At 37.2% G+C, this 17,375-nt stretch overlaps 1 protein-coding gene across 3 annotated transcripts in view; it reads left to right on the forward strand.

The window, feature by feature from the left end:
* Positions 1-17,375, forward strand: part of SUGCT (succinyl-CoA:glutarate-CoA transferase) — a 332,254-nt gene that overhangs the window by 277,617 nt on the left and 37,262 nt on the right. For all 3 annotated transcript variants that reach the window (XM_064506601.1, XM_064506602.1, XM_026121394.2), the window contains one exon: positions 2,933-2,996. In XM_064506601.1, the coding sequence (XP_064362671.1) occupies positions 2,933-2,996 (64 nt within the window). The remainder of the gene's footprint in view (positions 1-2,932; positions 2,997-17,375) is intronic.

Below are 17,375 nucleotides of genomic sequence, written 5' to 3' on the forward strand. Positions count from 1 at the left end.
CATGAGAAGGTTATTACTGAAAGACAGAAGACTTTACTTCTGATTCCCATACAATGATCTAATTGTAATGAGTGTAGAACGCCACCCAAACACTAATTTGAGTCACAAAATCTCAAAAGGTATTAGATATGCATTAATCGAATATTTTTGGTAAGTGAACCATATGGAAAAAATAATTACAAAATAATGATCTACTGATTGCCACCATCTTTATATGATGATTTTGATTCATCAGTTCCTTATCTTAAGTTAAGGTGAATACAAAGGGGATGGAGGGCTCCACCACATCAGAAGGGTCATGGTTATGGTCATGTGAGGGGTACGAGACAATGGAGGAGAAGGCCTTTAATTCCTGTCTCGATATTTCTCCGAACTTTCCTTGTCTTTGATAATAATGAGTGTAAATGTTACCTTCTTCCAAAGCTTGGGGTGCAGTAATCATATGTGTTTCCTTCAGAACTGTTAGAACACACAGAAGGAGGAGTCAGTGAAAATTTGTCCAATTTTTTTTTAAGAATCCTAATAATAGAACACATAAAACAGGAAATTGCATGGTTCTTTGAAACAATATTGCTGATATGGGGAAAAAAAATCAGTCAGTGACCAAATTTATTTCTTGGGGATTAATGTCCGAAGAAATGATGGACTTGAACATACCAGTATAGAATTAATAACTGTGGAAAATAAACATAAGAGTAATAGGAATTCCAGTGCACTGGACAAAATAACATATCTGAGGGGAAAAATCAACACCATACTTATATGAAAATAGAAAGGAAATTTGATTGCATCTTAAGCAGTTCTTTTAAAAAGAGAATAGAAGTTAGAATGATGATCCTTAGATTAAAAATACTGAAGTTTTTTCTTAGTTCTTTCTGTAAAGAAAAGGAAGATGTAATTTGAGTCTAATAAAGGAAAGTCTTTGAGATTTCAGATGCTGATAAGTCTGCGCTATCAGAACAAAATTTAGAGATGCAAAACCTGCAAAGTCATGAATACTGTGGAGCCCTGATTAGTTCTTAGAGAATCTGTGTTTCTGTCTTTAACTAAATGTTGCCAGTTTTAGGCACAGCCTTCAATTTGTCATCTAAAGAAGTGCATAAGCACCTGAGTGTCCTATTGGTTTCCAGTTCTGATAGGCATGTTTTCTTGCATGCCTATTGTAATTAATTAATAAATAATTAATAAAAGAGAAAAGGAAGGCCCATATAAATAAGTTATGGAGAAAGAAGGCCAGAGTTTCGAGACTGATTAAGGGCATAACTGGAAAGATTCTAAATATGAGTTAAAACAAGCAGTTATATTTTCCAGTTCTGTCATTTGGAAAAAAAATTCTGAATGTCCCAGTTGAATGTCTACCAAACTTGGCTTTAACCTTCTGAAAGAGAAATAGAACAAATGATTTGGTACAGAGCCAAACTATTAGACCACTGAACAGACTTTCCTCCACCAGCATCTTTTATCAGAAATATCTGAATTTCTACATGTCAGTTACATAGACTCACCCCACAAACTAAGAGAAAGCTGACCTGACCTTTTGACACTACCTGTTCAGGAATGGGAATTTCTTAAGCATGCTCTTCTATACAGATAAAAGATTCATAAAATCTGACCTGCAAAGAATGGTTAAAGGAATTAGATTTGTTTAGTCTAGAAAAGAGCAGACTGAGGGAGGATGTGATTACAATCTTCCAGTATGTAAAAGAATGTTATAAAGATGCTAGTGATCAGTTTTCTGTGTCCAGTTGGGGAAAAGACAAGAAGAAAGATGTTTAATATAAAGCAAAGATGTTTAGATTATGTATTAGGAGAAAAATGTCTAATGATAAGAACAGAGAATATGGACACAGACTACATGCAAAAATTGTCTTTTCGTTTACTGGAAATTTTCAAGAACAATTAGACCGATAGCTGTCATTAATAGTCTGGGTAGCTAACCTTCTTCACGATGCTAGATGTATAGGTAGATGGGTTAGGTGATGGTTTTCGAGTCGTTTTCCATCTTTCATTTCTGTAACTGATACCATTGGCAAGATACTCTGTTTTATTTCAGGCTGGTCGGAAATAAAAATAATTGACTAATGGGAGGTTTTTATCTGTATATGATACTTCAGCAACAAAACAATAACAAAAAATTCAGATTACGTGATTAAGATAACAGTATCAGATGGATGACAGAATAATAGATAAGGAAACCAAGAAAAAGGAATATTGACTTTGGATCCAGAATTAGGAAGATCACAGCTCATTAATAATAGCAATGAATTAGCTTTTGCTCTGTTACTTCAGAATGTTGTATTACACATTTGTTTTCTGGTTAAGGATAACAAGAAAAAACGGAAATTGTGATGAGTAATCATCCTGTACAGATATATACAATGCTGAGTTATAGCATACCCATTCGAAAGAACAGAAATAACATCAAAACTGTAGTTTCTTTCCTGAATGTTCAAAAGAGCTACTAGGAAAACATCACATAGTGTGATCCATTGCACATTCAAAACCAGCTGAGTAACAGTGAAGAAAACTAGAGAATATAAGCTATATATAAGCCTTTACTATCATATTGCAGATTAAAATTTGGGTGAAGATTTTAGCTTTCATTCCATGTTGGTACCAGTTGTCTGTTTGTGGCTGAAAGCATGACATGCTTGTAGCTCAACTGTTTGTGTTTGATGTTGATTCAGGAGCTTAGAAATATGTTAAACATGTAAAGTCTTAGTGAGGCATTTATTTATATGCATAAATAGAGAGTAGGCATCAAACATCAGGATATTCATTTTATAAAGAAAGTAGATTACTCAAACGCTATCTCGCTGTATTTTGTTATTTTCTGTGAAGGAACGTGATAATGTTTCTCTCTTGTTTTCCTCTTGCATGTAAGAATCGGTTATATTTTTTGCTTACATACATTTTTGGGTTTTTTTTATAGGTGCTGCACAATGGACTTGTCATGGAAATGAATCATCCAACAGCTGGGAGGATAGCTGTTCCAGGTTAGATATTCAATTTTTTTTTTTTTAAATGGAGCTTGAAACTAAATGCTAAATGACATCCCGAGTAGTTCTGGAACTCGGCTGAGGACATGACACATCTTCACATTTCACTCAAATGAACAAAAGTTTAACCAGGAAGACATTTGTGCTCATATTCATTCTGGTAGCAGAAAAATGGGGTTAAAATGTGCATGGGAATAGCTTCTGGTTTTCATCGGTCAGTTGTCACGAAACATGGACATGGATTTGATAATATTTGCAAACTCCCACTGATAGAAATATTACTGCTAAATCATCTACATGAATATGTGAATCTGTTTTTGATTTAGGTCTATTTTGAAAGTTACACTGACTTCTAGGGACATTTCTGTTGTAAGCATAGAAAAAGAAGAAAGAGAAGGGAAGTTCATACTGAAGGATTCTTGACAATGTTTTGTTTAATGAAATGAGCCATAAGGCTCTGCAACAATGAAGCCTTAAGTAGCTGTTTTGAATTTCTGAAGAATACAGAAGTAATAAACCAGTCTCTCTTCTTTTAAGCTCCAAATGAATCAGGACTTAGAAGTGGTGTAGCTTTACTTCCATTGGATTCAGTGGTGGAATGGAGGTAGGTTTGTCCAGAGCTGTTATGAAAATCCGCATTCAGAGCCTCACATTTGGCTCTGTTTTGAGCACTGAGCCGTACCTGATTCTCTACGAGCTTGTCGGTCAACTTTTTCTGCTTCTTTATGCTTTTCTCTCTCCCAAGCCACATGGAGAATTATTTCCTCCTTCATTCAGAGCACCATGTCGGTTTTATTTTTATAACATCTTCTCCTTACATAGTGACTTTCTGTGTGAAATTCCACCCTCTGACACAGCATCCAGTTGTCATCAATTTCAGTTGACTTGAGCACATGTAGTGGTAAGAAGAATTTGACCCATAAAATTTATCTTAATTTGCACATCCTGGAATCACACTGGGATGCAGAAAGAATTATTTGAAAGAAATCAATCCCAGATTAGATCATGTTTTCTGCATGAGTAGAGGGGGTGTTTCTTGTGCTTGTATGTATGTGCCTCTTTATCACAGTTTGCATTCCACATTTGGTCTCACCAGGCTTGGAAGTTTGGTTGACTGTATTCAGAAATGCTTCTCTGATTTAAATGCACATATCTGGAAATAGTAATCCTTATGTTTTAGTGTCTAACAAAAAAGTAATCCTGGTTTATTTATCCAAAATGGAAACTAACAAGGGTGGTGATTTAATTGTTTTTAAAGAAGCGGGTAGGAAAGCTTGCAGATGGCAGAAAAAGTGTGTAAGTTTTCCATGTTGCATACAATGTATAATCTATCTTAGAGAAAGCAAATACTCCTTAAGGGGATAGGTTAAACTGCAAGAAGAGGAAGGAGATGAAAGGAATGTTCTAATGTCTGTCAGCAGTGATAGAGAGTATTGGCAAGAGAGTGAGCTTTTACATAGGTAAGCCACAGTACTTCCCAAATCCTTAGTTATTTTTTATTAAAACTCTAAACCAGTGACACTGCACTGAACTGAAATAAATCATCTTAATCTCTAATGGTTTGCCATTTAGATGGGCTTCTCTGAAGAGCTTGTTGTATTGAAGCAGATGGCTGAAATGATTATTGGGCATTTGAGCAGGAAAAGGAGAATTCCTTCCTTTCCTAGCATGGAAGGATAGGGAGGGGAGAGACAGGGGAGGGAAGGGTGAAGGATGTTCATTCAGTGTGAGCAGAATGGGCCTGTTGATATGGGTAGAAAGACGCTGCGTTACTCTGTCCCAAAATTAGAGTGCATGAAGAGTTTGGCTACTGTTTGTGGTAGATAATGGAAGCACCCTGGAGTTGTCCTGGTCAACGATGTATCTGAAGAGTACAGGGAAGAGTGTGTGGAAAAGACGTCCAGTAGATAAATGATTTCTCAGTTACTATTTAAAATGGTAACAACTTGTTTTCCATGCGATTATATTCAAATATTAGGTACAGAACAGCTTTATTAAGCTCTCAGTTTCTGGCTCAGGCTTGCTTAGTAAACACATTAATGTGGATGTTGGAACTGAACAGAGTAAAAATGTCTCTGTGAAGGCACTGGGGAGGCTGTGATCCCAAGATAAACTGGGTGACTATTATTTCTTATCCATATAAATCAGATTTTAATGTGTCTTTTAGTAATTGAATTGGACGTAACACTTGAGGCTCTTGACAGAGGTCAGACTTTGTGCTGCCAAGTAAAGTTGTGAGTGCAACGACATACACTTACTGAGTGCGAGCATGCTGGCAGATTTCAGCTTCGAGTATCACAGTTGGCCTCTGTCTCTATTATATTGGACTAGTCACTTCTCCAGGCATATCCCCACTTCGGGAGTGGGTTCAAATCTGTATGTAAATCCTCACTTGTGGATTCTGCCTCTGTTGAAATTCTGAGGGATTTCACCATTGACTTTAACATTGGCTACATTTTTAACATTGGACTTGGTGATTCATACATCCCCCCTGTTAAATATGTTTTGAATACTCCTTATGCGGTTGCTGAATTTGTTCCTTGCACACCTGGTCAATGCTTTCTTCCCCCCCCCCCCCCTTTTTTTTTTTCAGTTCCCAGGCTTAAATATACTGTGTGCCAATGACTGAAGGCAGGCAGACCTAAGGTACCTATACCTAGTGGTACTGGAGTAAGAAAGGTTACATTCTTACATATATATTTCTATTCCTTTTCTTTTCAAAATGTGTACTGATATTAGGAGAAATACAGCTAGTATTTTGGTTTTCCTTCGCTTCTAGTATTCATTGAAAAATGTCTTTACATATATACACTGCTGTTAGTAAGATAGTTGTTAGATTCAAGGGTAGATGTGAAAAGCGGGAGTTCATTCAGTGACTGGTGTGACTATATAAAAGACTGTAAGACCATTTTTAATAAAAATATGTTTGTGTGGTAGCTGATTGATTTCGTTAGTGTAATTTTTCACACATTCCAGTCAGCCTATTCATGTCACGTAACGATTCTAGAGCTGACTTTGGGCATGGTGGCGTGTCCACAGAATGTCGTGCAATACTGTGAGAGTGCCTCGCCCGCGTCACAGAAGGACAACACTGTGCTGCACTCGTTATTCTTTGCAGGACTAATCCATCAGATTGCAGGACCGCACTCATGAGGGTATTCCAGCTCCGTCTCTGATCATTAGTTCAGGGGAGGGCCCCCAAAGTGGTTGGGTGCTGGAGCAATTGCCCTCTGAGGAAAGGCTGAGAAACCAGAGCTTGTTAAGCCTGGAGAAGGGGTGGCTTAGAAGGCCTGACAGCAGCCTCCCAGGGCCTACAGGAACGGCATTGAGGAGACAGAGCCAGGCTCTTCGTGGTGTTGCATGGTGGGAGGATGAGAAACAATGGACATAAGTTGAAACAAGAGACTGGATATAAGGAAAAACTTGTTCACCGAGGACAGTCAGGCAGTGAAGCAGGTTGCCCAGAGAGGTTGTGCCAGCTCTGTCCTTGGAGGCTTTCAAGAAACTGCTGGATAAAGGCCTGAGCAACCTGGTCTGAGCTCAGAGTTGACCCTGTTTTGAGCAGGAGGAGGCTGGATCGGAGAACTTCTGAGGACCCTTCCAACTTGGATCGTGTTATGATTCTGAGATTAACCTCAGCATTTCCTCTCTCATCTCTATTGTGCTTAGCCCTTTCAGTGGAGATCTGGAAGAGAAACAGTATATTGTTAAGCAAATGAGAAATGTAGACCACAAAAAGTACTTCTGAGGGCAAAAAATGATAGAGGAGCAATGTTTTATAGAGCGCCAGATTACAGATGGTTCTGGATGGTGCAGAGACAATACAGTTAAATGAAGGGACGAAATTTCAAGAAGCTTTAGCATCTGGAATAATCCTGAACTCCTCTGCCAAAGAGTAATGGACTTTTCCAAACAGCAGTAGCATGTGCGTTTTTGGGAACCACTGAGTAATTCATTCTGAATTGTAATGTGGAACATAATGGATACCTACCCATTTTGATTTTATAGAAAAAGCTAATCGATATGATGCAATCTTGCCCAAGCCTTTCCCATTATCATATATTTTATATCTGGTTTAGAAAACTCACATAAAAATATTCCCAACATTTGCATTCTCCAGCATCCAGTGTTAACTCTTAAAAGTTGCCAGTTGTGTTTTACAGTCAAAAAAGTGTTTGTAATATAAAAAATCATGCATTCAGTTCTCCCTAACAGACCAAGTCTCATAGAATTTGCTTTATTAATTGCTTAATTACTAGCAGGAACCCTTTGTGAAATAGACCCCATTTCCAACCACGTCTAAACCTTAGCAAATTGAGATTTGGATATAAGCCTCCGCTTTGGAATCATCTCTCATCAGATGGGAGACAGTGTATCTGTGGAAATCAGATAAAACATCTATTCCAGATGAAACACTTATTCTTCGTTTTGGTCATATTCCTATTTACATTCTTCTCATCCCCATTTCCTGAGTTGGTAAACACTATTTCTGTCCTTTGGCCCATGATCTGCATTGAGTGGCTCTTTATTACTCAGAAAGGGCAGTGTCATACCTGCCTTCATGACTTCCTTCAGTGCTGTGAGATAAAGTGTTTGGGGGACTGATCCAAGCTCAGTTAGGAAAGGCAGTACAGGATTCCTCTTTGGCATAGTTTTCTTGGACTGAATTCAGGCCTTCTATGTTAATTAATCAACCCACTGAAGAGAACTGTCCCTTTTTCCGATCTTCTCCTGTCACTATACATTACAAATATACTACTGAAACAGGAAAGAAATTTTTTCAGAGATAGGTTTTCCCTGTTTCATGATTCATTAAATGGTGTCATGGTTCCATGGAGACCAATTGCTATCAATCTCTTAGAGGAATGGTTTTAAGGAATAAGTCTTTGAGGCAAGAAATCTAGTAAGACTTCCTTACTGTGCCATAGACTTCTTCCTTAACCTTGGACAAAGCATTTAACCCTCTGTGACTGACCTTCTTGATTGTTTGCAGTTATTCTGATCTTAGTTAGTATTTGAAAAATACTTCGAATTCTTTGGGAAGGAATTTCTTATAAAAATGCTATGTGATATTTTAAATATGTATTTATATTTATTGCGTATGTATTTATACTTATTTTCTCCATGTACAGGGAAGACTAATTATAGAGGTGGAAACAACAGAGGGGTTTCAATATGTTTGCTCAGTACATTTCAATACAGGGAGCCAGATATTGCTGTTAAATATACATACTATCTTTTTTTGTTCATTTACTGTGAGTCAGGCGGGGGAGCTTCAGTAGGACTAGATATATGGCAGAGAAAAGTGTCCTTCTGCATTAGGGGAGTATGCAGGAAATTAAGGACGTCTGTACTACAATCCATCGTTTCCTGCAGCTCGGAGATCCCACAATACAGGAAAAACAACAACAAAATAAAAAATCCCAGCAATTTTTTTTTTTGCAAAAACCTCTGCCTGAACTTCTGATCCTGTCTGCTTCTCATCAGGCATTTTTCTCATATGTGTGTGTGTGCGCGTGTGTGTGTGTGCATGCATGTCTGTGGCTGATGTTGATTGAAAAATTTTAATTTCACTTCACTATTTATGGTACATTGGAGACAAGCAGCTTCACCGGCATTACCGTTACCTCATTCGCCTTTTTTAGTCATCAAGGCTGACTGTTTATGTCTTTTACATTCACAGAGCTGATTTCAATTTTGAGGAATTCAGGATCATTACAGGAACTCAGCAGAAATGATGTATGACAACTCACTTAGCTATCCTCAAAATACTTTAAAAAAAATTAATAAATATATAAACAATGTATTGGTACTGATTGCAAAAGCAGAAAAGAGATGGTGGGAATGGTAAGGAATATGTTATAAGCTTCAGGATTATGTAGAACAGGCTAGTGCATTTTTTTAAATGTATGATATTTTAATTTGGAATCTTTTAAGATTCCTTTTAAAGTAAAATATAAATTACAAGCCTTTTCATATTATTACTACTCTGCCATATGTTTTCGGAGTATTTTTCTGCTGGATATTTTCAAATTTGTTATATTTCCTAGAATGGTTTTAGCGCCACAGGTAGTACTTTTAAAGTTAATACTTTAAAGAAGCAAAACCAGCTTTCTCTTTGCTGGTTCTGTGACCTGAGTTAATGGGGGACACTAAGAAATAGTGGACCTCTTTTCCAGCAGACCTAGATTAACTGCACGTGTGTCCTGCTGTCATAGCAGTGCCGACTGGGACAAATAGCCCCGCTGCGTTATTGAGGCAGCAGTTCCTTCTGACTCCTGTTAAGCATGTCTCAGCCGGAATCTCCTCTCTGCGGACCCTAGGCTTTTTTAGTCTTTCTCTAAGTTGTGTGTACATGGCAATCAGAGTTATTTTTCTTGCATCACATGTTTCTTTCCAGGAGCTGCCACTGAAGTATTGGGAGGTGAAATAAAGATATTTCAGTGGATAAGTAAGGACATATGCCTACTATGTACGTAATGTAATTAAGCAAAAGTTTGGTTGAAGTTTGGCTGAATACTGGTCAGCAATTATACATCTACATTTACTAACTTATGTTTTCCTCCATAGGTACTAAGATATACTATGATTTGCTTTAAATTGGACACAGTAGATTCTTCTGGAGGGGAAACATAAACAATAAGTATCACCTTGCTGTTACATATGGAAAAAAAAAATTGAAGTACTACCTGAACATCTAGATAAACCCATTGATTTCACACCAGTGATGACAGTCCTAGAATTCAGTTTTGTTTTGAAACTAAAGAATTTTTTTTTTGCTCTGTTCAATAGCATTTCTCACTTATTTTTCTATATAAGTAATATTAACTCAGAAAGTACTTGTTTGCCCCTCACTCTGTAACAAGCGTGGCCAGGTGCTTACGCAGTTCAGGGTGTGTGATTGTGAAGATATATCTGCATGCCTCGGGTGCGTTGTAAAACAGCCAAATTACTTCAACACCCATAAATTTTAAGTATATCTTTATGATCTTTAATAATTATTGGATAAGAAAAGGAATCCACTGTCAGCTAAAAAGTTTGGCTTCATTAAATGTAAAAGTATGTTTTAAACATTTAGACAATTTTACTTAATCCCTAGGATACTGAGTATATTAATCTACATTTGTATTTCCGCCATGTCTTCTTGACCCAAGCCCTGCCTCCCCATGAATGAGAAGAATGATTGGACTTAAACTGTTATATGTGAGCCTAGATTGAAAAATTCTGTGGTCAGCAGTGGCCATTAGATCATATAGTTTGACTTCTTATAGCATTGACTGTAGGATTTCATCCATTTACTCCTTTCATGTGTGTTTTGACTAAAGCAGGTCTTATTCAGAAAGTTGTCAGTTTTAACTTGAAGTCCTCAAGAGATGGAAAATTCATCAAACCTATGCCACTTTCTTCAAATGCCTAATCCAATTCATTATTAAAAATCCATGCTTTATTTCTAATCTGAATTTACCTAGTTTTATAGTGCAACAGTTAGTTTTTCCATGTCTTTCCTCCATTTGTTAGAGCTTCAAATAATTTTATTTTCCCCCCATTAAAGTACTTACATGATAGAAATCACATCTAGACTTCTTCTTGATAAACTATGTAGGGTGATTTGCTCAGGTCTTTTAAGGTAGTATGTGTAAGCAGAGTACAGCAGCTTTGTAACCGTGTCCCTGCTGCAGTCTGTGTACGGCATCTTTACAGGAAAAATTTGCAGGTGTATAGAGAATATTAATGGAGTGGTATTTTTTACTACTGAAAGAAGCTGATGTTGGGAAATGTAGAACAAGAAGAACCTTAGAAGTCTATGTATTCAGCATAATAGAAAATGTCAGGGCCTAGGATAGACAGCAGAGTAACTGCTTTCCCTGCATCTACATGCATGTAATTATAATTTCTTCTTTTTATTTTCTTGTCAGAAGCTGACAGAAAACCTCTTTTATTTGTGTGTCTCAAAAACTATAAACTATAAAATAGCTTAAAATTATAAAATAATTTGCTTTGATTTATTTTCAGTTCTAGCTGAAATATTTCCCATCAGCCAGCTTCTTTAGGGATCAGTGCGTATTTTTGTGTCTGTCATTCTTTCTGTTTGTGACCTATTAGTCACGTGTGTTTTGCAGGTACCTGTAACAAACAGGTTTCTCTGCAGGATCTGCCTGCACTGTGCATTCACCACAGCTATCCATGTGAACTTGGGGGTCTAAAGAGCAGATCTGGAACAGAGTCTCTTCCAGTTTCTTCTCGCTCTCTTTGGTCTGAATTTGGTTATCATTACCTGAATTTCGTTCAGTAATCTACCTTTCTACTGTCTGTAGCAGATAGCCTCCTTGAGTCGTTTATATTGTCAGCTTTAGATGGAAAGAGGAACATTTTGAATTAAAAAAAACTTTGCCCTTTTAAATACGCATTCCCTCTTGATCTCTATTTTAGGCCTAAGTGCCGAGATGGAAAGACCTGCACTGTCTGTTACCACTTTTCCTATAAATGACAGACAGCACATTTGCTACACTGTTTAGAGGAACCTCACATCCTACTAATGTATGGTTTTTGCAGATATGGAGAGAGTTAAACCAAAGTAAATTTATCTTGAAATAATTTTATTGAGCCAGTCAGTAATAATTCAGTCAAAACTCAGCCTCACAACTACCTTATTTAACAGGCTCAAAATCACTTCCTAACCTCTGCCTTCATCAGTTCCTTAGCTTCTTGCCTCAAGCATTTAGCAAGACAGCTGGGTTTTAAAGAAAAGGGGAGAGGAAAGGAAATAACTCAGTTGTGGAAAAGAAAGAAAACCTGCCTTCAAAATCCTTCTTGAAAAGAAGCCAGATTCTCCCTTCTACTTGAAGTCTGATGAGGTGCCATCACCTGCGACTGGCACAGCTGGGGTGCCCATGAAGCACAAGAGTAATTAATGCACCAGTGCCTGGATCAAAGGTTCCCACAATGTTTTCTGTCCCTAGGGTGACTGGTCCTGCCACTTCTACCCGACCCAGCCGGATAAGCAAGTGTTCTTGCTGCCATGCCCATTCCATGCATATGATAACAGAGTTGAGTGCGCCTTCATCAGCACCAAGAAGTACAAAATTGTTGCTGTTCTCCCACTTGTAATACTGGAATATCATAACGGGATGGTACTCTTTTGTACTCCTTTACTCTTTTATAATCTTTTCTGTAATCTTTTAAATCCAAGATGTCCTTGTGCAACTTGATTCAGCTGTACTGCATCACAAACCTCCTGTCTGACTACGGGCAAATCACTTGGTCCTGAAGTTACGTGTTGCAGTTCTTCATCCAAGAAATGAAGATAACAGAACTCTCAAGTAGTTGTAGAGGATCAGTATATTCAGGGTTGTTCAGACCGTAATAACGACAGAAAAATTTGATGCTGTGCTTTCTTTGTAGGTTTTGGAAGAAGGGATTGGGTAGAACTGAGGGGCAAAGTAAGGCTTACAGATAAAAGCTTTACTATTCAATTGAGGGGAGGCTTCCACCAATATATAACATGTACCTGTTGTGGCTTAGTGTATTTATATGTATTTAACTTTTTATACATAGCTCCTGAAGTTGGATGTATTCAGCAGTTCTCTTAATCGCTGTGAACTTGTAATTATTTTTGCTGCACTTCCTTGTACTTCCCACAGCTATTTCTAGTAATGTTCTGCCCAGAAACAATTCTCATGTTGCATCAAAATCTCTTTAGAAAAGCCAGTATTGCCTAGCTTGGAGGTATGAGGTATCTGCATAGGCAGTAAAAATTGCATTGATCTGTTTAGCTGTCATGTTACATTTCAAACTCATGCCTAATTTGCTTGCCAATTTCATCCTGAGAAGTGTGTCAGTATGACTATTCCCAGGTCTCTCCTTCCATCTGAGTGTCTGTTTTCCAGATTAGTTTTCTTCGGATATGTTTTTTTTCCCCTAATATGAGTAGACAAGAGAGCAACTGGAAAGCATGCCTTTTATGCTTCTCGTCTCACTAGATCCCTTTATGTGGTCAGTGAAGGCACGGTTTGATTGGGTCAAGTTGTATCCAACAGCCTCTTCACCTATTCCAGAACTAATGGTCTCTGTTAGAGTTCCTCACCAGCAGATCTGCTTTGCATTAAATCCCTACTTCAAAACAAGCAGAGTGATTTGGATCTGAGACTTACATATTCCAAACAATGCTTTAATAATTCAAGCTATCAAGAATAAAGCATTGCTGCCCCTTGTTTTACCTCCTGTTATTCTGCTAACTGTTCTGAAGTTCTTTTGGGGGTGTGGGAGTATGAGGATTTTTTTTTTCCAAATGTTCTGTGAATACATCTGAACTTTTTTCTGATTTTTATTTAGCTAAAGTACACACCAGATTTGGTGTAAATTTGCATTTTTTTTTTTTATTATGGCAAATAAAATCAGCCTGTCCTTCAATCACTGTATATAAAAGGTTTAAACTAAGACAGAGCAAATGTGACCTAGTCTAATCTAAGGTCTCTTCAAAACATTAGGCATTGGGGCAAGACTATAAGAAGAAGCTTCCTGGGGCAAGACTATAAGAAGAAGCTTCCTGATGCAGAGTCTGCTAAGGTTTGGAGCAGAGATGACATAGAATTCTGGTTTCTTTGGCTGTCTGAAACTAGACTGACTATAGCAGTAAATAAAAACAGTTTAACCTTATAAAAAGCATATAAATTGTTCTATTAAAAAGGATTGATAACTTACTGAATTTTAAAATTTGGTGCCAGTTTATTGCTTTAAATTAAAATTGTTTAACGATTGTGCCTATGGCTGGCCAATAAAACTTTATATTGATTTCTGAATAAGCAGAATGTTCCTCATGGGTTTTGCACTGTATGCAGAGATGAAATGAGGCGGAGGCTTTCAGATAAGAACAAGGTTTTTAATATTCTTTGCAAGCTGTTTTTAGAAACATAACAAGGAACATAAAAGTGGGCACGGTTGTGAAGAGAGGCAGTATGATTTAAAAACAAATATGTAGCAAACAATTTCAGGGCCGATCATGCAAAAATACCCCATTTCAGTTGTGCAGTCCTAACTTGCACATACTGAAATTACAACTGCATGCACACATCTGCTATTTCCAGTCCACGCACACGTATGTATTTATACAAGCTTGTATCAATTCATTTCAAATTACAGGATTAGCACAAAAAAATTAAGGTGTACTAAAGTGATGTGTGTAGTACGGACTATGAGATTTAGATTCCTATATGAGTAAATCTATGCTGAAAAAGTGTTAGAGTCCCCTAAGCTGCTGAGTTACATTTGGGAATTGTTATTTGCTTTCCATTATTTGCTTTTATTTGTTTTTTTCTGTGTAACAGAATTTTTTCCTGGAGTTGAGTGATTTTCTTTTTACCCAGGTTCAGTTCTGGTGATGCCATTCAGCCCCTTCTCTCTGGCTTTGCTGTATGTGTGTTACATTTTTTTCAGTGTAACCTGGTTTGAACCCTTTAGGGTTATTGATTTGGTCAGTGAACTGGTGTCCCTAGAAAATACTCCCTTTAAATACTGAAAAGGTCACGTGATGGGGGCAGGCTTAAAACATGGGGTTTCATATGAGGAGAATAGTTAGCTTTCAAGCCTCTCTCCTCAGCCAGAACCTATCCATCATTTAAGCTCCTACCACAAATCTACATCATCTTCCCTGCTCCTTGAACCTGGTACAAGATGCTGAGAAGCTAAAGAGAAACAGCTGTGTGGGAATGCGAGTGGTATCAGTGCTATGATGGGGAATAGGAGAAGTTGTACTGATGGCAGAGGAACTAAAATAGGACCCATAGAGCGCACACTTCCACTGCAGGAGAGCAGGAGTTTTACTAAGGCTCAATGCTCACTTAGGCAGGTTCAAAATATAACAGCGTTGAACAAGTAACCGTGGATCACAGCAGATGGCCCAGTGTCAGGATAAGAGAACTGAAAGCTTGCACTGAAGAGTCACATTGGTGAGAAAACACGGAGAATGAGTTGAAGAAGGAGGTGAAGGGAAGAGATTGCAATGAAATGCAGCCTTGCAGGCACCAGGTGGTGCAGACAGTTCCCTTCCATAAATTGACCCTGGTCAATGGTTCGTCAAACCAGTATTCTGAACCCATAACTGGAAATACTTGTGAAGTTTCAGTTCTGGTTAAGGTTCAGTGAAAACTGCAAAATATTAGGTCAAATTGAATTCCAGTCTAGGAGAACATAATGATTTGAAACTCTTTCAGTTTCATGTGTGGTTTATCTCTTGGGATACAAGTTTTTCTGGAAGCATTTAGAATAGTCAAGAAAAACAAACAACTTCTTTGCAAAGGCAATCACCTTCTGTGCAGTTCTATCAGATATTTCCTTAATGAGACAGTGAGTTATGTACTTGATCATGTGAATGCACCACTTCGTATTTTGTTTGTGCAAGCCAGGTGTTTATGTGAGTAAATGAAGACTGTACAGTTCTGTCGTTTCATTTGAGTGTGCCTGCATTTTAAAATCTGGCCTTCACCTCCCAGAAGAGAACACTTTAGGGATCAGTCAGTTTGACAAAGGAGGCTCTTTTGGCAAACATTCCAGTTTTTATGTTTATTCATCCTTAGGGGAATAGAGAAGCTAAAGATGGGGCATAGATTTTCATGTTGGTAGTGTATTTACCTTTGCTGCCTTCCTAGATAGCTAGGTAAGGATTAGCATTGCAATTCCTGGAAGGGACTTTTAGTTCCTGGCTTTGATTATACTCACAAATCAATGTCCTCATAAATCCACTGTATGATTTATAGTTATTTTAGCTCAAAAACCAAAGGCAGAATTTAATAGCCTGCCCTTCTACTACTCATTTTTTTCCTGAGAGAAGATATCAGATCTTGAAGTGTTCTTTTGCTCCTCGTGGATTAATGTGCCCTGTTCTAGCTTTCAACCAGCTCTAAAAGAATGTGGTCAGAATTGGTGGGTGAAGCACAACTTTGGTATAGCTGCACAGCAATGTCAGATTGGAAGATTCCATTCTGACCTAGCCTTCATCATTTTTCAAGTACTTCTGTAATAATGACGCTGGAGAGAAAGTTGTTGAAGGGAAACAGAAATTGCAGCATAGCTCAGAGGCATCAGTGCATGAAAATTTAATAGAAAACCCTTGGTGTCTTCATATGAAGCTATTCACCTTCTAAGAGCTATCAGTCTGACCTATCTTAAATTTTTCTGTCAGATGTCCTCTGGTCTGTTTTTGTAATGGGGGAAGTTTGCAGTCAGTTGCTATGTTGTGGGGCATGACATGTAATTCTAAGTTTTAGATACTTTGAGAGACTGCTGTTCTCTTCCCCAGCTGTACCCAGAACTGAATCACAATGCTTCACTGAGTGCATTTGGAAGCTAAGATTAAGAAGTCTTATCTCGCTCTTGGAAACTAGTATTATATTGGACACCAGTTTCAGTATTATGTATTATACCTATATAACGTAATTATATATTATATCTGTATAACATATACACAAATATATATTACATATACTGTTATAGAATATAACCATATTGGTATCCATGGAGACAAATGATGTTAAGCTGCAGTGAGAGAAGAATTGGGTACTATCAGTGCATATAGTTCATAATCAAGGGTAATGTTGACAGTCGTGCCTTTCAGAAATCTGAATATTTTATTTTAAAAATATTTACTTTTTTTTCAAAGTAAAATGTTGTATAAAGAAAGTTACTGTAACTGAAAAGAAAGCCGATCTGTGATATCATATTGCATTTTTATTTGTTGATCTTTGAGCAGTATTATATGTAATTTTAATTAGTCGTGACATTAAAGACAGAAAAATATCATAGTTTATATATTTATAAGCAAAATTTCAAATATTGAGTACTAAATATCTTCAAGGAATTTGCATGCTCTGATGGTCCATGGAGATTACATTATTGAAGATAAGTACCTTAGAAAGTTGTGGATAATTTTCAAATTCAAGATAAATGAATTAAATGTTGTCTTATTTACAGTGAAGTGTAAAAACCTCAGTAAAAGTGCTCTGTTCACTGGATTTTTCTTGGAAGGTTAGGTTCTATTTTCAGGAGCTTTGCCATATCATAAAATTTATAAATTAACTATAATTAATGAGGAGTAATGATCAGTAATCAACTTAAGTGCATCATATAATATGGAACCTATTATGCAAGAGAGAAGGTAAGCATTCCAGTTCATGACATGTCTTAGAATATATTGTCTGGTAACTATAAAGATATATTAACAGGATCCAGTTTTAGAGGCCCTGCAAAAAGAGAAGCACTAAGATAGAAAACTCGATCATAACATTTGAAGTTTTCAAGTCTTTTAGTGCTTAATTTCTCTACCTGAGTAGTATTTAGTAGTTGTAAATCTACTTTTGTATTTGAGTAGTGTGACCACTACCA

Source organism: Dromaius novaehollandiae, chromosome 2 (genome assembly GCF_036370855.1).
Source record: "Dromaius novaehollandiae isolate bDroNov1 chromosome 2, bDroNov1.hap1, whole genome shotgun sequence".
Lineage (NCBI taxonomy): Eukaryota > Metazoa > Chordata > Aves > Casuariiformes > Dromaiidae > Dromaius > Dromaius novaehollandiae.